The sequence below is a fragment of the Vicugna pacos genome, chromosome 1 (genome assembly GCF_048564905.1).
Source record: "Vicugna pacos chromosome 1, VicPac4, whole genome shotgun sequence".
In the NCBI taxonomy this organism is placed as follows: Eukaryota; Metazoa; Chordata; class Mammalia; order Artiodactyla; family Camelidae; genus Vicugna; species Vicugna pacos.
In genome coordinates, this window is record NC_132987.1 from 63,781,359 (window position 1) to 63,808,423 (window position 27,065).

At 41.3% G+C, this 27,065-nt stretch overlaps 1 protein-coding gene across 1 annotated transcript in view; it reads left to right on the forward strand.

The window, feature by feature from the left end:
• The window catches only part of SLC12A8 (solute carrier family 12 member 8), a 120,194-nt gene that overhangs the window by 88,581 nt on the left and 4,548 nt on the right, over window positions 1-27,065 (forward strand). Inside the window, exons 9-12 of the mRNA XM_006200894.4 lie at window positions 5,803-5,949; window positions 9,966-10,611; window positions 20,508-20,602; window positions 21,151-21,268. Of these exons, the coding sequence (XP_006200956.1) occupies window positions 5,803-5,949; window positions 9,966-10,611; window positions 20,508-20,602; window positions 21,151-21,268 (1,006 nt within the window). The remainder of the gene's footprint in view (window positions 1-5,802; window positions 5,950-9,965; window positions 10,612-20,507; window positions 20,603-21,150; window positions 21,269-27,065) is intronic.

Genomic DNA, 27,065 nt, shown 5'->3' on the forward strand with positions numbered 1-27,065 from the left:
CCCTCAGGGCAGGAATCAGTATCCCTCGTTTATACCTCTGTGCTGGCTGCCGTCTTGTGTTTCATCTCCCGGGGGCCTTTTCTGTTACTGTGGAATGAAAAGCTTGGCTGCATTAGAGGGATTAAAGGCCTCCTCGGGCAGCTGGCCCTTGGACCGAGGGAGCTGCTGGCTGCTGTCTGCAGTGTGCCGGTGGCCAGCTAGCTCTGCCCCTTCTGGAGCCGGCTCTTCCTGGTGGGGTCCCCCACGGAGCTCCTTTCAAGCCTCAGAGACTCTGATCCGGATGGAAGGAGGCAGATGGTCTCCTGGGTCGGGGCCGCTCTCTTGGCTCCTTCCTTGGCTTTGCAGGGAAGCTAGGAGTGGGCACGTGGGAGGGCAGGCAGCCTCTGTCCAAGGGAGGCCACAACGGCAAGAGAGTAAGAGCATCTCCAGGACGGCACGGGCGAGACTTTGTGGGTGGAAATTCCACCACTAGTAGTAGATTCATGACCCGGGCAGGGGGGCTTGTTTGAAATGCCGTCTGTCCCAGATAGTAAAACGGTAGGCTGGCAAGGACTTTGCTGGTGGGGGGCACCTGCTGAACCCTGCCTGGCAGTAACGTGTGGGAGTGTCATTACATGCACACTCGGTAAGAGGTGGAGGGTTGGTTTTTGGAGAGGAAAAGGGCCTGGTTCCTGGAACAGGCAGTTGTAAAGCCTTTAAAAGAAAGATAAGACAGGGTTCTGGATTCTCTGTAGCATGCAGGGGCTGGCGCAGCAAGTAAGGGGACAGGGACGGAACCAACCAGGCCGATTCCACGAGAGTAGTGCCCTGGTAGGCTGCCCCCTGTGTCCCCTCACAAAGGGGCCCACTCGGATTTCCCCCCAAAGCCGGGACCCCGTGTTTCTCTTTTCCTGCCCTCCTGCGTCCCTCCCTGGGGTCGACGGGGCTGCCGTCGCAGGGGCCGTACTCAGGCAGGAAGTCGGGCCACAGACAGTTGTCCCCACAGCACGTGGAGACTGGGAGGGGCAGCGTGAGAGGCTGGGAGGGGCAAGTGTGTCTCTTTAGGTGGTCACTTGATATGACTTCCCCACCCCTATGTGGTGTTAATGAACTGGTCACCTCGCTGTCACTTCTTAGCTGTGGCCTGGGTTCTGAGCTGGCCCATCTCTGAGCTCCCCTGTCTGGTCTGTGTGCCCGGAGGGTCTCACGTTTGGGCAACATCCGCCTCTCAAGCACGCTCTCTCACTCTGTCTCTCTCTCTCTCTCTCTCTCCTTTCTGTCAGAACACTTCTCTTCAGGGCTGCCTGCCTGCGTTCCTTTCCACTGACCTGCAGCTGGTCAGTTCATCTGTTTCTTTCTGGGTTTCCTGCAGCTTCTCTGATCTAGTTCTGATTATTTGGCTTCCCAGCCCACAGTCTCTCCCAGAAGTTTCTCTTCACTTTATAGCCCTACCCCAGAGGAATGTTTTCTTGGCTGTGGAGGAGGTCAGTCTCCGTAACATTATGCTTTCTAACAAACCCAGTGACATTGCGGTGGCTCTGAAGTGCTCTCTGTAAAGCATGATATCTGGTGCAGACAGTGGGTGCTTATTGCATTTTGTCTCCCCCACATGCTCCTAAGGGGACACCCTTGTGGAGAGGACACATTTTGAAGGGGGAGACTTTTTTTCCTATGAATCCACATGTTTAACTGAATAAGAAAAGCCAAACAAAAAAATGTCAATCCCAATATTATTCGGTTATAGAAAAAAGAATTGTATAAAGAGCAAGTACTAGTAGGGGTAAAATTAAATAGATTAAATAGTTGTTTCAGAATATACTTGTATGCAGCCCAAGGGAAAAAAAAGTTTATCACAAATCAAAAAGACTAAGTATTTTAGGAGCCCTGGGCCTGCTACTAGCAAAATAAGAACAGACTGAGTAGGACAAGGATCCTAAAAGCACGTTTGTTAAAAATAGGGTATCCCACGGGGTAAACCCTAATCATTCTAGGATGTGACAGTCAGAATTTCCCATGTTCACAAGCTGCGCGTGAGGGGACGTTGTGGTGGCAGGGCTGCTGGCTGGCGGGTGAGCCTCGCCAGCTGCTGAGCATCAGCCACCCCGCCCGCCTGCCCATCTGCTGCCCTGCCTCTCGGGAGGAGAAGCCAGCTCTGTTTCCTCATGGGCAGTGGCTGTCAAGTGAGAGAGAAACCTTGGCTGAAAGTTGCGCCATCGGTCCACTTGTGGAATGAGGACAGTATTAGAAAACTCATGTCTGCAGAAGGAAACGAGGGAACTGCTGAGACACTGACGTGTGAATGAATTTAGGGTGGGAAAGGTTTCAGGATGTCCTCCTCGGTAATGTCAAGAGGCCACAGGAATTAGATGTGGCAGGACGTATACCTTGGAAATGACTTTAAATTCCTCAAGAGAAGGGAGCAAGCGGCCAGTGGGTCGGTGGGATCTCGCAATGACTGAAACTCCAGTGGGACCTGAGATAAAATACGAAGGATAGAGAGGCGAATTAATGATTTTCCTCAGTAGTTACTAAAAGAGATATTAGGGTAGTTCACACCCCAGATAATATTTTAGAAAGGCAGAGTGATGACTCAGGTGGATGACAGAAGGGCACCTGTTGTTTTTTTCTGAAGAACTGTTGACACACATCTGCTCAAATAGATTCTCACTGCCACCTCCACTGGCACTGGTGGAAAGTTTACAGCCCCCTATAAATACAGAAAGTGATTAAATTCTGCAAGCCGGGAGCAAAGCTGTGGAGTTTACTGGTGTACCTGGAAAGCCTTGCCCTGTGCCAGGCATCTAACCTGTCCTCACTCAGTGCTCCTTCCACAGGGGCATGGGTGACAGAAAAGAAGAGACCGGGCTCAGGTGGAAGGGAGAATGGAATTGTTCTAATGTAGCCAACCGCAAGGACCAGCATTTCATTTCATTTTTTTTTTCAGAATTTCGTTAATTTTTCAGAAAACTGACTGAATAACAGTTTTATATGAAAGAGGGACAAGTGAACAGGCTATTCTAAACATAATTGAGAACGAACTAGACATCGGTCACTACACCTGGATGAGCCTCCCTCTGGCCCTCAGCCCACGGGCTCTGCGGGAATCCCAGGGCGTGTCGTGGGAAGGCTGGCCAGGATGAAGGTCACCGTGTTGTGCGTGGTCTCTGCTGCCAGAGAGTCATCAGGTTCCTGAGGTAGTTCCAGCGCTGGAAGGACGCCAGCCTGGCAGTCTCCTGCCCTCTCATATCTACTGTACATGGACAGGCTATCAATGAAAAAGAATTTTTTTTAACTCAAATGTCTGTAACTGTTTGGATAAGAAGCGGTAACATTTCTGCGAGGAGGTACCATGCCTGCCTGTGCTGGAGAATCCTCTGCGGGGAGGAGGCAGTGAAGACACTGCTATAGCCGGTGGCCTTCACCCTGACTGCACATTAGAATCACCTGGAGGGCTTTTGCAACATCAACCATGTCAGGACCCCACTCTATACTGATTAAAGCAGAATCTCAGGGGTGACTCGTATTTATGGCCAGAGTGGAGAACTACAGAGTTAAATTTTCAAAAAGCTTTTGATAAAATGTCATCACAGAGTCCGTTAAAAAAAATAGTCAACAGAGGATGCATTTGGTGGAGAAGACAAACAAAGGTTATAGATAAATGATTGTATCTTAGGACGGATCCGGGACTGATACTGGGGCCAGTTTATCTAACAGTTTTGTAAGTTGGCCAGGCCAGGGCACAAATCCCAGTGAAGACATGAAGCTTTACGACGTCAGCTGGCACTTGCTGATCCGTTTGCCAGACTGTTAGGTGCGGTGGGGAGGGGGCAGGATGCAGGAAACACAGGCATGTGGCATGCTGGCAGGATGGGCCATGAGTGTAATTAACTGTACCACGGGGTAGAGAGTAGCATGCCATCAGAGCACACAAATAAAGTGAGCGAAACCTTAGGTGACATGGATTTCTCCTAGTGGTAAAGCAGTAAGAAGAGTGGGGTGGAATGGACATAAGAAATCCATGACATTGAAAAAAAGAGGGGAGATTCACTGGAGATAAAGATGAGGTAATGCATTTAGGGAGAAGTAATCCACACTGAATTAAGGACAAGATAGGCTGTCTAGTGGAGCGTAGTCTTATCCATCAAACCTCTCGCCTCCCTGACCAGTTGAGGGTGATTCCACCTATGTGTGGTCTTGAGGGGAGTGAGCCCCATTTAATATCACAGGAGCCCAAATGACCAGACTCTTGCCTGTCCCTTTGTGGCCCTGGTAGGGCATGAGACCAAGGCTGGGCGCATGAGATGCTCCAAATATTATGAACGAGGCAGAGATAAAGAGCTAGTGAGCATTCATCTGCAGGGCTGGTAGCATCTTGGCCAGACTTCTCCTTGTCAGGAGTCTGAATGTGCCTCTGGGCTTGGGACTTGCCTTTTTCCAAGCCTGATCTTTCAGCCTCCTGATAATTCTGTGAACCTCCAGTATCTTACAAATATATTCTTGAAAAAAAAATTCCAGCCAAGAATCCTGGCTGATGCAGTTTTTTGGTGATAATTTATGGGCCAGGAAAGAGGTCTAGGCAGTGTTCAGTGTACCTTGATGCCATTGACCTGGTGCATTGCTAAAACAAGGAAGTAAAAAAATGGGGTGAGGTGAGTCTTCATGGAGAAGATGTAAGTGACAAAGCTGAATTAAATCTAACTCTTCTGTAATATTTGGATAAATGAGCACTTAGAATACACAGTTGGGGCCATTTACCTAATGTAAATGGAAAGGAGAAGGCACCTCAAATACTCAAGAAGGCAGAGAGCCTTCCCTGTGGGTACAGATGAGGTCCTGCTTAGGAGGGTGAGTGGGTGGCCAGCAGCACGGATCTTTTGTAGGTTGACCCAAAGCAGAACAACACTCCTTTCTCTTATCCTATCTATTGGTGCCTTGTGGGCCATACGGGTCATGGATCTCATTCATTCATTCAGCTTTTATATTTCTGTGTTGGCACTAAATGTACCTGGATGAACTAGTCTGGAGCCCTGTGGAAATGAAACCAGTCGAGGAGACAGTGTGCTTGGTGCTCCCCAATCTGATGTTGAGGTACAGGGGAGCCCTGAGGAGCACCCACTGACATGAGGGGCTGGGGATGGCCTCTTGGAGGAGGGAAGGTTTGTGCTGAGTCTTGAAGCACAGTTGGGAGACAGACAATGTGTAGATCAGGGATGTGAACAGAGGGTTCTAGCAGGCAGAGAAATCATGCTCATAAGACTCTGAGTGTGCAAGGTGTGGGGCTAGAAGAGTCAGAGACCAGGAAGAACCAGGTGTGTAGGGTGGTGGGGAGCCATTGATATTTCTATAGCAGGGGCATTATGATCAGATGTGAGTTCAGGTCACACTGGCAGGGGCTTGGGGATGATTCATTGTTGGCAGAGCTAAGCCACTTCGCATTGTCGTTGGCCAGTGGTTCTCAAAGGATAGTCCCCAGGCCGTTCTCATCAGCATCCCTTGGGCACCTGTTGGAAATCCAAAATCTTGGGGCCTACCCCAGACCTACTGAATCAGAAACTCTGAGGTGGGGCCCAGAAATCTGTGTTTTAACAAGCACTTCAGATGAGTCTGATGCCCATTCAATTTGAGAACCTCTATGGTGGTGGGCCAAGCTGAAATAGTGGTGGGGGGAATGAAGTGGGGAGGGACTGAGGGGATTGAAGATACGTCTAGTGTGTTGAATCTGGGGGACATAACAGATGGGGTGTGGGCGGGTGGGTGCCAGGGGAGCAGAGAGGAGCATAAATGGGTTCTGCCGTTGGATAATGAAACTGCTTCCTCACACAGGTATCCCTAGTGGGCTTCCTGTTCCTTTTGGGCTTATACATCTCGTCCCTGGCCTCCTGTATGGGAGGCCTCTATGGAGCACCCCGGATCCTGCAGTGCATCGCCCAGGAGAAAGTGATTCCTGCACTGGCCTGTCTAGGGCAGGGGGTGAGTGAACCTTTCTTTGAGAAATATACACGTTGCCACTAACCTGATCACTGGCCAATAAATTGCTTAAGACTTTCTGATAAGAGCCGCTGATCAAGTTCCCTGGCGGGGAGAAACAAGAAGGCACCCCTGTCCCCTGACTGCTTTAGTCTGGGGCCATTGGGCAAAGCATCTGTCAATGTCACAGCCATGTAGGGTCCTTTAGCACTGGCTTAGCTCACTGTCACAGCAGCACCGTGGGCCCTGCATAGCAGGGAAAGGGAGTGCCACAACCTTTAATCAAAATAAATTCTAGATCCTCCAAGTTTGGCATAGAAGAAAGAATCTCTGGGTGAGGAGGAGAGCTGGTCCTTGCAGCTCTAACTCTGTCCCGGACAGTCACCTTCCCTTTGGGGTCCTTTGTGAGAATTTCCCACACCTCTGGGCTCCCTGCTGCTCATCACAGCCCAAACCCTAACTGATACAACTTGGTTGCATCATGAAACAGTCAGAGGAGACATTCCTAAGCCAAGAGGGTGACAAGAGAAATTAACAGAACCCTACTTCTCAGTAACGTGTTTTGTGTGAGCTGTGGCTCATTTCTATGTTGTTGGAACATCACAAAGTCCTTCCCAGCCCCCTTCCCATCGCCAGCCCCCCAAACAATGGGGTCACATAGTTACAAGTCACCTTTAATTCTTCCCTTTACCTCCCTTCACCTCTTATCCATCAGTCAGCGTGGGCGGTTAAGAGCAATGACTATTCTCTCTAGTACATGCCTGTTACTTTATTTTAATTTCATGTATTTTTAATCAGATAACGTATGTACAGAGTTCAAAACTAAAAATGATATAAAGATATATACCCTGTGAATTTTTGCTCTCATTATGAGTCCTTCTACTCTTTTAAATGAATCCTTCTCTCCTCTATTTTTACAAAAATAATGTTCTATATACATTATTTTATACCTTGCTTTTCTTCATTTAGTATAGTTGGAAATCTGTCTTTTCATATGAATATAGAGAGAACTTTCTCACTCTTTTTCTATTATGTAAATATACCGTAGATTATTAACCAGTTCCCTGTAGATAATATGGCTTCTAGTAAACCGTGCTACAAAGAATATTCTTGTGTGTGTGTACACAAGTTTGTACATGTGCAGACAGATGTATTTATAGGATAATTTTTAAGTGGGTTTGCTGGTCAAAGGGTAAATGCATTTTTTGCACATATAAATATACATTTTATTGAAGTATAGTCAGCTTACAATGTTATCAGTTTCTGGTGTACAGAACAGTGCTTCAGTCATCCATGAACATACATGTTAAATGAATTTTTAATATTAACAAATATTACTAAAACACCTTCTGTGGGATTTGTATCATTTTGTACCTAATGGGGTAAGTCTGTCTTCCGATACAACTTCATTTATGGACACTGAAATTAGAATTTCATGTAGTTTTCATGTGTCACAACATATTTCTCTTCTTTGATTTTTTTCCCCCCAGTTGTTTAAAAATGTAAAACCATCCTTAGCTTGTGGACATACATAAACAGATGGTGGCCAGATCTGGCCCAGGGGCCATAGTTTGCCAGCTCTGGATTATATCTTCCATATGCATCTCTAAAAAAAATTGTTCCATTTTGCCAGCTTTGTAACTTTATATAAATGTGGCATGCTTCTGTCATGCAACATGGTATTTATGTGATTCATCCATGTTTTTGCTTGTAGCAGCAGCTTGTTTATTATCATCCCCAAAGCATTTCCTCATTGTCTGCAGTTTATTTATTCATTCTGCTCGCATGATTTGTCCCAGTTTCAGACCCTTACAGACAACGCAGTGAACATCCTTGTGCTAGTAGACCTGTTCACATGTAGAGTTATTCCCAGACTATGTACCCAGTAATGGAATTGCTCAATTGTAAGATGTGTATGTATTCACTTACTAGGTAGCACCTGGTACCTTTTCCAAAGTAGTTGTGTTAATTTACACTCCTATCAGCAGTGGTGAAGTGTTCCCACTCCTCTGTGCTCTTGCCAATACTTGATATTATCAGATGTTTTAATTTTTGCCAATCTGGTAGGTGTTTAATCGTATCTCATTAGGGTTTTAATTTGCATTTCCCTGATTACTAATGAGGTTGGGCACCTTTCCTATGTTTAATAGACATTCTTTCGCACATTTTTTTTAGTGAGCTGTTTGTCTTCTAGTTACTTTGTAGGGATTCTTTGTATATTCTGGATTATGCTTGGTCAGTTGTATGTGTTAGAGGTATCTTTCCCCATTCTTTGGTTTGTTTTTCTCCTTTCTTGGGTAACAGAAATTCATGTGTGACTATTTTTGTCACTTGACAACCCACCCTTATCAAAGTCCTGGCCTGGACCGCTAGCATTTCCTATCGCTTATCGAAGACCCTGCTTTTAAGTTCTTGTTAGTTTATGAGGATTTACTTTATTCTTGCTAGTTTTATTGTTAGAGTATGCTAAACTGCTATAGCAAATATACCCCCAAATGCATTTTCAAAAAGAATAAAATGTATTTTTACTTGATTTTTTAAAAAATGTTTTTACTCTGAGGGTCTAGGAAAGGTGTTTTAGGTCAGTAAATCCTCTGATGCTCAGAGACTCAGACCAGTGATGACTTTGCCATCTTCATCCTGAGACTTCAGAGATTACCCTCTGTTCTCACCCTCAGTAAGGGGGATGCACTTGGAAGAACACACCTGGGAGGTTCACAGTCAGGTCTGGATGTGGCTAACATGCCGCCTTCCCATTCCAGATCCCTGGTGTAAAGGAGGTGGGAGCTGTGGTTAGAGACTGTGTATGTCCTGAGAGTAAGGCTGACGATATTTGCTAAAGGATAATGAGAAGAAGCATCAACAATTTTGCTTGACTGAGCAACTCAAAGGATGGATTTGCCATTTTCTGAGATGGTGAAGGCTACAGAAGGAGTAGATTTAACGGGTGGGAGATTGGAGGATCAGCAGTTTGGTTTTGGACGTATTAGTTTTATGATCCTATTAAACATCAACTGGAAATGTTGAGTAGACAGTTAAATATTTAGGTTTGGATTTCAGGGGAACATTTCAGGCTGGAGATTCAAATTTGGGAGTTGAAAGCATTAAGCTGGTGTTTGAAGCCATGAGCCTGATTGAGATCCTAGAAAGGGAACATGGACAGAGAAGAGAAAGGGTCTGAGGATGGAGCCTGGGGTGGCTTTAAATGCAGATTTCAGAGAAGCAGAATGGCCAGCAACAGAGACTAAGAAGGACCAGTCAATGAAGAGGAAGACAGACCAAGAGAAGAGAGGTGAAGAAAGTCCTTCAGAGATCAGGGAGTGACTAGCTGGGTCAGATGGAGTTCTTAGGTCAAGGAAGATGAGGACTCAGAAGTGACTATTGCTTTTGACCCAAGAACAATGTCAGTGACTGTGATGAATGATGGTATTAGCATGTGTTCTCCACCCCTGTCCTCTTGAAGGTCATGATACTCACCTCCATTAGTAACAGATGTGCATAAATTTGTGCATGTGTGTGTGTGAACATGTGCTTGTGTGCATGTTTAGTATCAGAATTCCCTCACCTCAACTACCAGTGATTCTGCTATGTCTTCCAGGGTCTGCCACTCCCTGTAAGATCATTTTCTCCATTAAAGCATGAGAAGAATCAGTTCTGCACCTCTTTGATTTCCAAGGCTGGTGTTAAAACCCAGTGAACGACAAGAGGAGAAATATTTGTGAAGTCAATGTTCCACAGTATTGCCCCATATTAATACTTACTAATACAACTAATACCCATTAGGTATGTTGAGAGCCTGCTGTGTCCAGGGCCATGTCAAGCATCTTATTTGCATTGGCTCTGATCTCACAATAGCCCCATGAGCTGGATATCATTATCCTAAGTTTACAGATGAACAGTCATTAACACACCAAAGGGCACATGGGAGAAGTGGCTGAGCTATTAAAGTTGTGTTTCTATATATCATGCGATTTTCTCCTGAAACTTCATGGTCCCATATGTTATTTTTGTTTCTGCAGAAAGGGCCAAATAAAACACCCGTAGCTGCCATCTGTCTGACCAGTTTGGTGACCATGGCCTTTGTCCTCGTGGGTCAGGTGAATGTTCTGGCCCCCATCGTTACCATCAACTTCATGCTGACATACATCGCAGTGGACTACTCTTACTTCTCCCTATCCATGGGTGCCTGCAGCCTCCCTCAGGTGCCTGAGTCAGTGTCCAGGGAGGGCATGGAAGCTCTCCACTGCTCTGAGCACCTGCTCCTGGAGAGGGCTCCCAGCTATGGCTCTGAGGGTGTTGCCCAGAGCCTCTCTGAAGGCACTTTGCTGGAATTCACCAAGGACATGGATCAGCTCCTCCAGTTAACCAGTAAGCTTGAGAGTAGCCAGCCCAGGGGAGGAGAGAGCCACGGCATCCCAGAGAATCAGAAGGGGAAGACGAAGAAGGCCACCAAGCAAGCCCTCCAAGATAGCTTCCTCTTGGACCTCAGGTCCCCTGCTTCCTTCCCTCCTGAAGGCTCTGACAGATGGCCCGCTGCCTCTTGGGAGGGGCAGGAGCCCTACGGGGACATGCAGGGTTCCAGAAGTGAAGGGACTTGGCCTGGGGAAGCCTGTGGAGGACAGCTTCTCTCTGAGCTGAGTAACCAACCCAGGCCAAGTGGAGAAGGTGGGTGCTTTGGAATCACAGTGGGGTCTCCTAACTGGGGTGACTACTCAGTTATCACAACTCTCTTTCAAGTCCCTAGTTAGTGCTGGGTTTAAAATCCTTGTGAGTTTTGCTTGGCATTTACTTTAAAAACGTATGGGCAGATAACAGCTGAATTTGTAATTCTGCTGTTACAGATGGTTCATTTTAAACAGAAATTTCTATCTACTCCTGTTTGTGAGAGCTGGGAGCCATGGCTAATAATTGAATATTAATTTCATTTTACTCAAAAATCAGCCACCATGAATGAAGCCAGTTTCTCCTTTCAAGGGAAGTGGAAATGTGTTGTGACAAATTGCCTGGCAGGAACTCAGTATGTTTTGTCTCTGGAAGATGAATCTCCCAAACCAGGCAGGAGGGGATGGAGAGACAGTGGCTAATGGAGCATAGCTTTGTTTTGCTTCCTCAAATCTGCAGACCCAGAGACACAGGGAGAGACTCTGAAAGAGAGGCTTCCAGGGCATGAGAAATTCTGAGAGAAAGCAAGAGCTTAGAATTTTGGAGAGTCTTCCATACTCCAGGTGCTTTACATATATTATTGCATGTAATATAATAGATACTAGCATTTTCTGTTTTACAAATGAAGACCCTGAAGCCCATTGAGGTCCCAGAGAATCCTCAGAGCTGAGACTTTGCACAGCTGGACATCACACCCAGGTCTCCCTGTATTTGAAGCCCAATACTTTCCTCTGCATCATCTGCCCCTTGAGATCTGTACAGCCAAGTGTGGGCAAAAAGAAGGAGACAGGGACCTAGAAGGAGATGTCCAAAAATAAATGCTTTATGTTCTCCCATACACCTGCTTTTCCTTCTTTACCTCCAAATTGGTGGGAGGTTTTTAATGGTAAGAACATTATCAAAATTTTAAAGATTATTTTATTTTTTGTCAAAGTAATAAGAGTACAGTTTAATCAGTCAAGTGGAATGAAAAGTCACATAATCAGATATAGTAGTTCCTACTCTTCTATACCATCCCTTTTATCCTTCTCCAGCCCATAGTTCCACTCCAAGAAAATCCCGCTTTCAACCAAAAAATTGCTTCTTCTGTTAACCTTCATGTTACTAAGTAATATATTTGCATTGCTGCTTCTTGATATGTCATTTTCAGATACGATCTTTTGATTTCCTACTATGATAAATGAAGAATTAACTCATTTATGCCACTCTGATTTCTTACCCAATGTCTTTAGCGTAATTGCATCACAGTCTTTTTTTAGTTAACTGAGTAGCTACTATTCAAATTATATCACGATTAAGTGAATATTGCTTAACTCTGAGCCACATATTATACTATGATTGTATTTCCTTTTTAGTTCAACCTTTTCTATTTCCTGGGGTTAATAATAGCCTTGGTTTTTTATTTGCTTGGTTTTCTGCCCTCATTTTTCTCTAAGTGCTCTGGCAGATATGGCAAACACCTCTCAATGTTGTTTTCCAAATGCTTGAATTCTTCAGAAATTTATCATATCCATTTGTTTTTTCCCCTCTGTCCCATGGCTGCTATCCTGATCCACTCTAGAGCATCTGTTCTCTAGGCCTGCTATAAAGCTGTTGTCTTGGAATTCCTCTATCATACTTGTGTGTCAGGTCCAAGGAATAAGAGATTTCTTAGATGCAATATTATGATAGACTTTTTTTTTTTTTTTGCCTGCCCAGCATCAAATGACTTCCCTGTGTTTGAAGAACTTCTAATGTTATGAATCTTGGTGGGAGGCAAAGCAAGCCTTTCACACTGAAAACTGAAAATGTCAGATATTCAGTTTTCCAGCCCCTCCTGCAACCCAACCAGAGTGCAGGCACAGGACCAAGGATCGGCTAATCAGATGAGCCCTGCATGTACTTGGAACTGGGAATTGGAAACCTGAAGAAATGGAGATTTTGAAGAACTCCCTGGAAGCAGGATGGTGGCTGCAGGATGACTACATTCTTGGCTCCAGTATCTAGGGCTTTCTGGGTCAGTGGGCGGGCTGCAGTGTCTAGACCTTGGTGCCTCTAGCACTGGTGACCCCACTAGACTGCTCTGACATAAAATTTTGAGTGTTGTCCCCGGCTACGTAGCCCTGAACTTGATTCACTAGCCTTTCCAGCTGGTCTCAGAGACTGGGAAATGTCTTTTTAGCTGGTTATATTGCTGCTTCTCATGAAACCACGTGGGGTTTTTTGCTAAGGAGGAAGGGGAGATTGGGTAACAGCAATCAGTCTACAACACAGTTATCCTGTTCTTAATTTCCAAGAGCTCTTGGTTGTAACCTGATTTGTCCTTATCCTTTTTTAAAAAATTTGAACATCAGTTCATTCTTGTTCTATGGATTCAATGCTTATCTCTCTGGTGACATTACTTATTCTCCCTTTAAAGTCTATTCTGCCCTGTGTTCTTTAGTTTCTTTTCTCTTCGGCTTGGTCTCGCTCTCTTTTACGTTGGAGACTTTGTTAAAATGTCTATTGCTCTTTTGATTTTAATTTCTTTTCCTGCTTAGAAGTAAGTATTAAAAGCTGTTTGAAGACCTGCATCCTGGGCAGGGCTTATTGACTTGTGCCCCTTACTGTAGAGTGATCAGGCTTCTTCACGGGAGGACCCCCAAATGGGACTAGCTGGAGGTTTTCCTCTGGGGCTCTTCAGTTCCTCCAGAGAAGAGTTCTTTAATTTCTTGCATGGGGGTCTACCAGATGGTGCTTGTATTCAGGAAGCCAGGTGACGTAAGGGAGTTGGAGGTGTCCCACTACATAGGATATAGACTTTCAGTGAATTCCCTAGTTTCTAGCTCCATTTCCCCTACTCTTTTCTATGCCTAGTATCCCAAGTACGGGACCTCTCTGGTTTGATGTCTTCAGAGGAACCCCCCTTGGGGAGGGCTTCAGGTAAAGAGGAGTTAGTTGTTCCCTAGTTGCATGGCCAGAGGAAAGGATTTTGATGTCTGTTTCATATACAGTCTTGCAACCAGCCCCCTACACCTTGTCACTTCTCAGGGACAGGTGCTTCCTGGTCCTGAACTTTGTGGGGTCTACTGGGGTGCTCCTGGCCTGCATCCTCTCCGTGGACCCTAGAGTTTGTCCTCCTCTGCTCTGCTGTCTGTTACCACTCCTCCATTACCTCTCCCCCTTCCAAGACTTGTTTTTATCTTTCCTCTCATTCTCCTTGTGTTTATGGGTTTATGCCTATTTAATTCTTTTTCTGTCTTCTCAGAGGGTTTCAGCCAAGATGTGTGGTCACTTGGCCATGTTTAATTGGTGAAGTCGTGCAATCTTAGAAATTCCAGGGCTCCTGCTGAGCCCTCCCTGTCTGGCATCCTGGCTGCCTTCACCTAGGTGCAGGTCCTCAACATCTGGCACCCAGACTCCTGTTAACCTCCACACTCGTCTCCTGCCTCCAGATTCCCCCACATTCTGTTTCTCCTTCTCACTGTCCACTGAATGATCTTTCTAAAAAAAAAAAAAAGAAAAAAAGAACTCTCATCCTGTTTCCCTTTCTTAAAAACCTTCCTTTAGATTCCATCTTGGTGTGATCTGCAAGGTTCTTGACCGCCCTGCCCTGCCCTACATTCTTGGCCATTTTTCTCATGACAACCGATGCACGTACTTGCAGCTACAGCCAGACACATGCCCCAAACACATCATGTTCTTTATCCCTTCCTGCCTTGGCCCATGCTGTTTTGCCTTCTCAGGTTGCTTCACTTCCCCCTTTTCCATCTGAAAAAAGCCAACGTATTGTTTCAAATCTATCTAACTTTTCAGACCCCCTCTAAGGATTCCCTGATTTCATCTCCTGTGGAAGCATGATGTTTGAGTCACATGAGTGGTAGAAACACTTATCATATTGTTTGATACATTTGCTTACACATTCGTCTTCAAGTCTACTCGTCTGTCTGTCTTAAGGAAAAGAAATTTAAGTTTTACCCCTTTTCCCCTAGTCTGTGAGCTTTCTTTAGTCACAAATCAAGTCTTTCTACCTCGTGTTCATCACAATATTCCCACATAGTACGTGGCACTGACAAACACTCAGTAAAGGCTAATTGAATTGATGAACAATTGTACAAATATTGGCTAAAAATATTTAAACATTGATAGGTCAAGTAGAATAGAAAGGGTTAAACTATTATTAGAACCCCATGTGTGACGAACCAGATGCCATAAAATAATAAGAATCAAAGCACTATTGAATAAATAATGTTGAGAGCAAATGGATCAAAAAAATTAACTCGGGGCTATATTTGATACCTTATATAGCCACACAGTCCTTATTTATACCAGCTGCACAAGAGAGATATTTCTGACTATTGAAGACATCATCAAAGACAAAAAGGATCTGATTAAGCAGAAATAAAAAACATTTGCACAACACAGTGTCACAGAAGGAAACAATGAGTCTGACAGACACAACTGATAAAAGCATACCTTCCAAAGCATATTATTTTTAAAAACAGGAAGATCAAAATCCAGATTCAACAGAAGAGAGTTCAGAGGAGATGAGCCCTCAGTTTACATGGGAAAGACCAATGCCCAGAGTCATTTGTTGTCCATTCAATGAACTGACTTTCATGGTTGAGTGTTGAATGTTGTTAGTAGCTAAAAATAGGCAGCATTTATTGAGCTTGTCCGTTGTGCCTGGCATGGAAGATAATCACTTAACACAGATTATCTCAGCTCAGCTCAGCTCCGATTTAGGCGGTGTTGGTACCTTTTTACAGATGACAGAAGGGAGGCTTGGGGAAGTTAAACACTTGCTCCATTTGACCCCAGGTCGGTCTCACTTTATAACGTGTGGTCTTAACCCCTACACAATGTGTATGCTGCCTGGTGGTCAGTATCTTTTATGAAGTAGGCCACAGTGTTGATCAAATGAACCCAAATTAAACCACTGTTAAGATGTCATTGCATATCTGTTAAGCTATCAAAGATTTAAAAAACAGCAGGTCGGTGGTTATCAGGTATAGGTACACATTGCTGGAAGCAATGTCAATGGATTCATTCCTTTTGGACCTGTTGATTAAATTTGGGAGGTTTTTGGCCATGATTTCTTCAGAAACCAGCAGTTTTGCTGCCACAGGGAACAAAGTTGTGGGCCGGGTCTTTAGAAGCTCAGTGTGGTGAGCTCAGTAGAAAATGGGATGGGAAAAGCCTCAGCTTTGCTAGCCAGAGGTAGCAGACCCAGCGAGGGTGAGCAGTGGACCAGCCAGAAATTTAACAGGAAAATCCTAGAAGTGAGAGTGCCGTAGAAAGACCACAGGTCCCCACACACCCCTGCTTGGGGGACCTACGAGAGAGAATGCCGATAGTCAGAGCCAGGGGAGACTGGAAACTGGCTGCAGCTGCCCTGTGCTCCCCGACCTGCACACAGATCCACAGGCAGAAGGTGGAGGCCTCCTGGGCCTGGCGGACGGGGCAGCTCCACACTGGTAAGAACTGGGGTGGGGTTGGGGGCAGCCTGGGAGGAAAGCCGTAGACTCTCCCGCTCTTCCCCTCAACTCTAGTGGTTTTTTAAAAATAAACACTTCTTATTTAGTTGTCCCCATTTGGTAAATTTCTAGAGCCCTGAGTGATTGTTTTTGATGATTTTGCCTAATTGTGTACTTATCTCTTATGGAGAGGATTTTTGACTTCTTCACATGGCCATAGCTCAGAGTTTCTCTGGTTCAGTGTTTCTGGAGAATCATCTTGTAAGATGTAACAAGAGATATAAAACTGTTTAATTACTCTGACGTAGTAAATCTATTGGGGGGGATTGTATTTCAAGGAAGCAACCCCACACCGAACAACAAACCATAAAATCTATCTAGGATCATCATAGCTGCATTGTTAGTACTAATGACAAACTAGAAATAACTTAAATGTGCAGCATTTAGAAAGTGGTTAAAAGAATTTGTAGAGTCAACTTGATAAAATACCACATGGACTTGAAACACCATCCTTTGTGGACCATATCAATGCACATGCTCAGTTTGTACATGCCAACAAGAACTGTGTGTTCATTTATTCTGATGAAGTTATGGAGTGCATTTGCAGAGCTGATTTAATATATTTTTTACTGAAGTACAGTTGATTTACAATGTTGTGTTAGTTTCTGGTATACAGCATAGTGCTTCAGTTATACATATATATATTATTTTTCACATTCTATTTCATTGTAGGTTATTACAAGACACTGAATATAGTTCCCTGTGCTATACAGTAGGAGCTTGTATCTGCAAATCCCAAACTCCCAGTTTATCCCTCTATACCCTGTTTTACCCCTGGTAACTCTAAGTTTGTCTTCTATGTCTGTGAGTCTATTTCTGTTTTGTAAGTAAGTTCACTTGTGTCTTTTTCTTTTGGATTCAATATATAAGTGGTATCATATGATATTTGCCTTTCTCTGTCTGACTTACTTCACTTAGTATGATAATCTCTAGGTCCATCCATGTTGCTACAGATGGCATTATTTCACTCTTTTTATGGCTGAGTAGTATTCCATTGCATATATATTATATGTACATATAATACGTGTGTGTATACATATATATATATATATATATATATACAGAGTTGGTTTAATATTGATTTTAAGTAATTTCCATAAAATTATTTAAATTCATGATTTTAAAAACTAACATAATTGTTTTCCCCCTTCTTACTTAGTCTTTATATCTGCATGGGTGAACATAGAACTTGTTAGACATGGTGCTAGATTTTAAAAGATAATTTAATGTTATGCATTATGTTTATTATTATATTTAATATTTTTAACATGCCTGATGCATAGTTCTGTTTACCTTTTCAGTTGTTTTATGGCTAAGGCTTGATAAAGTTGCCTTCCTAGTTATTATTCTAGTATTTCTAACTTGAGAAACTGTCGCCTCACACCATTAGTCTATAAGACTTGTTTCTCCTAGCATAATCCCTGAAAAGAGAAAACAAAAAGTTCCTTCAGTCATTCTGGAAGGGTTTTGAAACCCTAGCTGTTCAGGATTCTGAATAATTGTCTGCCTGTGTTGTCATCCCTATTCAAAACCACTGAGCATCTTTGCCTGAATACACCCTCACATTGCTGACATATAAAACTTCACTGTCCTTGCTTCGAGGACACACCCCTTCTTATGACTTTCCCTGGAGTTCCTCAGAAAACACACACACACACACACACACACACACACACACACATACATACATATACCTCCCTTGGGTACAGTGTAATTGAGGTTGTACAAGATCAAGATCAAATATGAAAGAGTGAGCTTAACATTTTGCAAATCTCAGAGAGGCAAAAATCTAAGTCCTTCACCAATAGTGTTCCTTCTTAATAACCACAGAGGCAACTGTACTTCACTAAGCCTGTGATTGAAAAAATGAATCATGCATTGGGCGTGTTGAAAGTATGCAGTTTAATCAATGACAATCATAGTAGTATTTCTTCTTTTTAAAAAAATTAATAGAGTCATCAATTCAAATCAGTCATAAATCTTGGCAGAGTTTATTTTAATCCATAATCAGTAAGGAGACATTTATTGAACACTTCCTATACACAAACTCCTACATGCCTAGATTTAGCTTTTAGAGATACAGAAGACAGTCCTTGCTGTCAAGCTATGAAAGTATAAAATATAAGTATGATAGTTGGAAGCCCATGTTGAATGCAGACAGATGTTGAGAAGATGGAGACTTCCTGGGGGTCTAGAATGGTTTGTTCTTCACTTAACCTCATGTGTAGGATACTCACTACATTCCAAGCACTGTTCTGGGTGCTGGGGTTGGGGGAAATGCTGAATAGACATTGAAGGTTTCTGCTGTCATTGAGTTTGCTTTCTAGTAGGGAAGACACATAATGAATAAACAAATACAGTGGGAGGCTCTCCTCTTCATGCATTGATTCAGGGACTCAGGCGCTTTCCATTTTTATGACTTCACCATCCCCTAGGTCCTTGTCATGTGCAGAGTCAAGACTGAATTGCCGTATTCAGATTTGGGGCACAGGGAAGAGGCAAACCTACTCTCTCAAAGACTTTGGGGCAGAAGTGGCATTCACCACTTCTGCTCAAGTTCCATTGGCGAGAACTTAGTAACATGGCCTCTCTAACTGCAAGAGATCCTGGGAGATGTACTCTAACTGGGGTCTCTACTGCAGGAGTGCACTACAGTAAGTCAGTGGCTAGGACTAGGAATGGGAGCAATGGAGGTGGTAAGGCATGGTCATATTCTGAATATTTTTTGATGGTAGAATCAACAGGATTTGCTGATGGAATAGCTGTAGGTATGAGAATAAGAGAGGAGTCAAGGATGAATCTTAGATATTTGAGTGAATGCTGGTATCATTTACTCAGTTGAAGAAGACTTGGGAAGAATAGATTTCTGCTTTAGCCATGTTAAGGTTTGAGGTGTTTAACAGCCATGTGAGGGATGATATTGAGAAGACAACTAGATACACAAAACTTTAGTTGAAGGGAGAGGTTGGAGATGGTATTAACTTGGAATATTTTTGTTTTAACTCAGCCAGTCAAAGGCCAGTTGTGATCTGGTCTTTATTTATTTTATTTTATTTTTTAAACTTTTTTTTATTGAGTTACAGTGATTTTATAATGTTGTGTCAAATTCCAGTGTAGAGCACAATTTTTCAGTTATTCATAAACATACATATATTCATTGTCATGGAATTATTAATATATGGATACTATTTAAAGTCATGGGACTTGTGGAGATCTTCTAGGAGTGAGTATATGCAGAATAAAGAAGAGAGCTGAGGACTGAGTGAATGCTGGGATAGTCTAATATTTTAGAGTTGAAAGGAGGAGGTGAGTCAGCAAAGGAGACTGCGAAGAAGTGGGCATTGAGATAGGAGGAAAACTGGGAGAGTGAGGCATCCTAGAAACCGAGAGAAGGATGTGTTTCAATAAGAAGGAAGTGATCACCTGTGTCAGATGCTATCTGAAAGGTCAAGTAGGATGAGGACTGGGAGTCGACCATTGAGTTGGAAAACATTCAAGTCATTGACAACCTTAGGAAGAATAGTCTAAGTAGAATGGTGTATACAATCCTACGAATGGGTTGAGGAAACAACAGGAGGTAGAAACCATATGGATAATTGTTTTGACATGTTTTGCTGTAAGGGAGACAAAGAAATAGGACAGTAGCTAGGGGGTGACCAGGACGTTTTTGTTTAGTTGGGAGAAATTACACTGTATTTGTATTTGATAGAGATGATTTAGTAGAGGATGGAAAAACTGATGACGAAAAAAGCACACTCCTGAAGCAGGGCACAAATGGAGAGATGGGCCTTAGGTTGGAGCTGGGAATGTTTGTCCACTCTAAAAATGAAAAGGCAGATGAGAGGGTACAGATGTGCCAAGTGGGTTGGTAGATTTGGTGATGAGAAAATATTAAAGCTTCTTTTGAGAGGAGAGTTTGTAAATTTGTTATATCAGAGAGTAAGAGAATGAGTTGACTAGGTTTAAGACTGCTGAGTAATGCTGAAATGTGGAAGCAGATGATAAACACAATATTCTTGGACCATGGAATCTCAGCTAGATAAGAAGGTGGTGAAAAGAGAAGGTAGATGATAGAAAGTAAAAAACATACTAGGGAAAGTTGACTGAAAGTTCCTCTGCAGGCTATAAACAGTTGGGGTGGGAGACAGCAGAGCAAATGAGAAAAAAAGGAGTTGATAGGCTGAGAGTAGATTGATTGGAATCATAATTTAGGAGGTGAAAGCTTTCTGGTAAAGACAAGCCTCAAGTGTGGCCAAGGGATTTAGTTGTTGGGGAGAGGGGAAGTTGTCTTTTAGGCTGAGTTACAAAATTAGAGAAGAGGAACCCAGAGGTAATTGCTAATGAAAATACTAGAGGGTTTGATAACAAATTAATAACCAAGGATTTGGCTCATTTATTTTTTAGATTTCTTCCCAAAGTCTGGGCTCCAGGAACAAGATATCCAGAGACCAACTTCTTTCTACAGCCGCATATGCAACCCCTGGGTCTCCCTGTTGGGGGTGAGTAGCTTCATTTTGATCTCAATTGTCCTTGAGACATAATTCAGGTGGAGATGTGTCATTTTGCAGTGGAGGGTAAGGGAGGAAAGAGGGGAGTCTTCATTAGGAGCAATGTGACTTAATTGCCTATTATATTAGAATTTAGATGAGGCTACATATGGCAAGATTACATTTAATGAACCACTTATTTTAATCAGTGGTTTACTTTTAAATAATTAATCATCTCCAATAACCTCTGGGTCACCAAATTTCTAGGTACATGAAATTAGCACAATTTCACTCTAATTTGTTTCTTCTGGAAAGGAGTAGGACAAGGGGCTAGAATGGAATATTGATTGATTGTTGATTAGAGGGTACTTTCAGGAGGATGTCTTCTCAAATACATGTTTGAGAGATTTTTTGAATTATGAGTGCACTTCAATTATTCAGACTTTTATAGTGATCAGAGGTTGGTGATGTGGACTGTTGTTTCTTAAGGGCCTAGCCTTATGCTTGCTTACCATGAAATAAACCATTAGTAAACTATCCTTCCTACTCTGTTTCCACAGGCTTTTGGGTCCCTTCTCATCATGTTTGTGATCCAGTGGGTCTATACCCTGGTTAACATAGGTGTTGCTGCCATTGTGTATTTCTACATCGGTCGGACCAGTGCAGGGCTTCACCTGGGTAAGCAACAGAGCCGTTTTGCCATCACTTCTTGTCTTCTCTTTTAGCATTTACTGAAAAAATGTGTTTTGAAAACCTATTAAATGCCAGCACTGTCTCAAATACAAATCCCATTTTCAAGGAGCTGACAGTCTAGGAGAAAAAATATGGCATTTACATAAATGGTGACAAATGAAAAATAATAATAACTTGTGAGGTTTATAAGACATGTAGAAGTAAAATGGATGACAACAACAGCACAAGGGCCAGGAGGGAAGAAATGGGAATATACTATTGGAAGGTTCTTATACTATAAGTGAAGTACCAAAATACTACCACTTAAAGGCAGACTGTGAGGAGTTAAAAATGTGTACTACAAACCCTAAAGCAACTACTAAAATACGGGCATACCTTGGAAATACTGAGTTCAGTTTCTGCCCTAAGATGAATATTGCAATAGAGCAAGTCACACAAATTTTTTTGTTTCCTAGTGCATATAAAAGTTATGTTTACACTATACCGTAGTCTATTAAGTGTGCAATAGCATTATGTCTAAAAAAAAGTACATACTTTAATTTTAAAGTACTTTATTATTAAAAAAATGCTAACCGTCATCTGAACCTTCATCAAATTGTAGTATTAACATTAAAGATCACTGATCACAGGTCATCATAACAAATATTATAATAATGGAAAACTTTGAAATATTGTAAGAATTACCAAAATATGACACAGAGAAACAAAGTGAGCAAATGCTGTTGGGAAATGGTGCTGATCAATTTGCTTGATGCAGGATTGCCACAAACCTTCAACTTGTAAAAGATGCAATACTGAGGAGCACAGTAAAGCAATGTACAGTAAAACGAGGTATGCCTGTAAAACCACGAAGAGTTACAATAAGCCAATAAAGGGGATAAAACTGAATTTAAAATACTCAAATAAAAATAAAGCAGAAAAAGATAATAAAGGACATATGGGCAAACCAAAAATAAATAACGAGGTAGTTTATATAAACCTGGCCATATCAATAATCACATTAAATAAAAATGGTCTAAACAGTCCCAATTAAATAGTCTAAACACTGAGACTGTCAGACTGAAAGGATATAAAGCCCGATCCTACTATATGCTGTCTACAAGAAGCTTCCTTTAAATATAAGTTAAAAGTAAAAAGATGGAAAAGATATATCATGATAAGATAAATCAAAGCTGGAGTGACTATATTAAAATCAGACAAAGTAGATTTCAAAGAAAAGAATATTACCAGGGATAAAGAGGATAACTTCATAAAGATAAAGGGCAAATTAATCAAGAGGGCATAATAAATCATAACTTTTATGCACTTGAAAGCAGAACTTTGAAATACATAAAGTAAAACCTTGATAGATCTGGAACAATAGGTAGAAGAGTTCTCAGTTGTAGTCAGAGATTTCGGCACCTCACTCTCAATAACTGATAAAACAAATCGGCAAAAAAATCAGTAGGGCTTTAGAAGACCTGAGTAACATTATCAACAAACCTAGTCAAACTGATATGTATAGAACATTCCACCTAACAACAGGAGAATATATATCCTTTCCAAGTGTACATGAAACATTTACCAGGATAAACCATATTCTAGAACATTTTTCAAAGGTCTCAGTAAATTTAAAGGCATTAAAGTCAATTCAAGAACAAAGGGGAAGTAAAATAGAAACAAATACCAGAAAGATATCTGGAAAATCCCCAAATGTTTAGAAACTAAAGAACCCTAAATAACACTAAATGACTAAGAACACTAAATAAACTGAAGACTAAATAACTCTTGGTTCATAGAAGAAATAGTGAAATTAAATAAGTATTTCGAACTGAATGAAAATGAAAATTATACTTACCAAAATTGTGAGATGCAGCTACTTTTATTAGAGAAGCATCAAATGCTTCTATTAGAGAAGCAAAAGATCTCAAATCAATGATTCAAATTTTCAACTTCAAAAACTAGAGAAAGAACAAATTAAACCCAAATAAGCAGAAACAAAGAAACAATAAAGATTAAAGTAAAAATCAATAAAATATAAAACAGGAAAAATACAGAATGCCAGTTAAACAAAAAGCTGGTTATACGAGATCAATAAAATTCACAGACCTTTATGAGACTGATCAGAATAAAAGGAGAGGAAACACAAATGACCAATACCAGAAGTGAGAGAGATGACATTACTAGAGAGTCTACAGATATGAAAAGGGAAATAAAGAAATATTATGGAGGGGGAGGGTGTATAGCTCAGTGGTAGAGTGTGTGCTTAGCATGCACGAGGTCCTGGGTTCAATCCCCAGTACTTCTGTCAAAATCAATCAATCAATCAATCAATCAATCAAATTACCTCCCCCAAAACAAAACAAATAAAAACAAAAATATATTAAAAAAAGAAAAATTATAAATAGCTTTATGCCAATAAATTTGACAACTTCAGTGAATTGGACACATTCCTTGAAAGATACAAACTATCAAAGCTCACTCTAGAAGACATATAGGACTGTTTACGTCATCTATTAAAGGAATTAAACTTGTCATTAAAAATCTTCCCATAAAGAAAACCCTAGGCCCACTCAGATGGCTTCACTACTGAAACCTATCAAATATTTAAGGAAGAAAGAATATCAGTTCTATACAAGTGCTTCACAAAATACCCCTCATGAACATAGATGTAAAAATTCTTAACAAAATGTTAACAAATTGAATACAAAATAATACAAAAAGCATAATAATACATCATAATCAAGTGGGTTTATCCCAGGAATTCAAAGTTGGTTTAACATTCTTAATCAATCAATGTAATTCACCATATTTACAGGCTAGAAGAGGAAAACTTCAAAATATTTCTGAGAGGAAATTAAAGAAATAAATGAATATATATACTATATTCATGAATTGAAAGATTCAATATTTTTAAGATGTCACTTCTCCTCAGAGCTTTCTGTGGAGTAGATACAATCCCCAGCAAAATCATAGCTGCCTTTTTTGTAGAAATTAGAAAGCAGATCCTAAAATATTTATATGGAAATTCAAAGGACCTAGAATAGCACAATCTACTTTGTAAAAGAAAACCAAAGTTGGAGGACTAAGATTACCTGATTTCAAAACTAATTATAAAGCAAAAGAAATCAAGACAGCATGGTATTGGAAGCAAGATATACAAATAAATCAATGGACAGAGTAGAGAGTCCAGAAATTGCAAAGGCAATGCAGTGGAGGAAAAAAATAATCTTTTCAGCAGATGGTGCTGGAATAGTTGGAAATCTACAAGCAAAAGACAAACTTTGATCCATAAATTATACAATGTAAAAATAGCTCCAAATGGATCCTAGAAAATACAGGAAAAAAACATTTTGACTGTGAGTGAGGCAAAGATTTCTTAGATATAACATCAAAAGTAGGAAAAAATTTGATAAATGGACTGCATCACAATTAAGGTGTTTGATCTCCCAAACACACTTAAGGAAGGCAAAGGCAAGCCATAGGCTCTGAGAAAATATTAGTGAATCGCAAGTATCTAGAATATATAAAAACTCTCAAAACTCAATAATAAGAAAACAACAAAAAATTCAAAATGGGCATAAGTTTTAAATGGATTTCAGCAAAGAACATATATGGATAACAAATAGGCACATGAAAAAATGCTCATTGTGATTAGTCATTAAGAAATGCAAATTAAAACCACAATATAATATTACTACACATCTGTTAGAGTGATTAAAATGAAAAATACTGATCATGCCAAGTGCTGACAAGGATGTGGAGCAGCTAGAACTATCATGTACAGCTGGTGAGCTTGTGAAAACAGTACTATCACTGGGTGAAACAGTTGGGCAGTCTATTAAAAAGTTAAACTTATACCTTCTGTATGAACTAGCCACTGTACTCTTAGGTATCTATCCAAGAGAACTGAAAGCATATGGTCATACAAAAATGTGTACATGAATATTCATAGCAGCTTTATTTGCAATAGTCAAAAACTGGAAACAATCCAAATGTCCATCAACAGGTGACTCTCAAAATAAATTATACAATGGAATACTATTTAGCAATGAAAAGAATGGACTATTGATACACACAATAACATGGATGAATCTCAAAACAACTATGCTGAGTGAAAGAAACCAGATTAAAAGTACATAATGTAACATTTTATGCATATACATGTACAGTTAGTAAAAACGCAAGCTAATCTATAATGACATCATTACCAGCAGTTGCCTTTGGATGAGGGTGGGTGTGTGGTTGCATGGAAGGGAGGTCTAAGAAGTGGCTTGAAACAGCTTTTGGAGGTGGTGGATATGTTCATGATCTTGCTTGTAGTGATGGTTTTACAACGTATACGTATGTCAACACTCACCATTGTACACTTTAAATGCATGTTGCTTGTTCCAGAAATGTACCTGGGACTTGTATTAATCAGATATTGTAAGACACACAGGCACAGACATGACTGTCATGAAGATGGAAGTCTACACTCACAGAGCCCTAGGAACAGGAGGCACGCAGGCCATGCAGAGCCACGTGGGGAGGACCACGGTTGCTCAGGAGGCAGAAAAGGAAGAGGCAAGAGCATGGCCCAGAGCCTTTATTAGGGTTTTAATGGGAAGCAATGGGCAAGGCCTGTAGGCAGCTGAGTAAGTTTAGGATTGGATTGTTAGAGTAATTTCAGGTTGCTCTAGGTTATAGGGGTGGTCTCTGTTGTACTAGTTGTCTTGTATTTAGCCCTGGAATGATTTAAGGCAGGGGAATATTGGCTTGATGTATCAGTTTGATGAAGGGGATAGTTGTGAGTGTCAGCCTGGATCGGTTGGTTTGTTTATTAAGGGTGTGCTCATAGGGGAGTTGTTTGCCATCTCTAGTAATTAACACCTCTAGGATCAAGACCCCAAATGCCAGAGCATCAGGAATAAAGAAAGGAAGGACATATTATTAATACTCTGTTTATTGCAGGCCAGTTATTCCTCAATAATAAACCTGTTAAAAAAAATACATTTGAGAGCCCCTCTCACCAAAATTCTGCAATGCCCCAGTTTAAACTAAAGCAGTTACATAGTTTCAAGTCCTAACTAAATCAGATGTACTATAACAATCCAGGCAAACTGAAAAAAAAAATCTTCTGAATTAGAGTAGTTTGAAGTATATTTTTGAAAGAAGTGCACTTCAAACAAATCACATGCACATGAAAAATAATGCTTTACAAAGTCATGCTAAGAAGGGTCCTTATATCAGCTAATTTAATGGATAGAATATAGTTTAATTAGCAGAGTGATTGTATCAGTGATTGCTTCTGAAATTTCTTAGAAGTTAGTTTGATCTTAAGAAATTTAAATATTTCCCAGAAATCTATTCACAGGCAAGTATGCCATCAAATTTCAGGCCAATTTTTTCATCTAAAATTTAGCCAATTTAGAATCTAAATGATGACAAATAAGTAGGACCGGCTAATAAAATATTTATGTTTAGTTTCTTCCTTCAGACAATGTCGAAATACTTTAGGAGAATTCTCTTTCCAATTGCAGATATTAATGCAAATCTAAAATTTATCCTCCCTTTAACCGTAAGGACCCTAAATGAGACTGTAAATACATGTTATCAGCTGCATACCGTTGACCTTAACCCGGATTCTAACATAAGCCTCTTAAAATAATGCTCACTTCCTGGTCATATATTGAACATGATCTAATTAACCAGTTTTCAACCAGCCATTTATATATAAATATATTATCTGGTGGAGCATGTACATATAAGTGAGTACAAGGAAGCATTTTATAAGACTTCATTTGATTTAACTTCCTAAAGT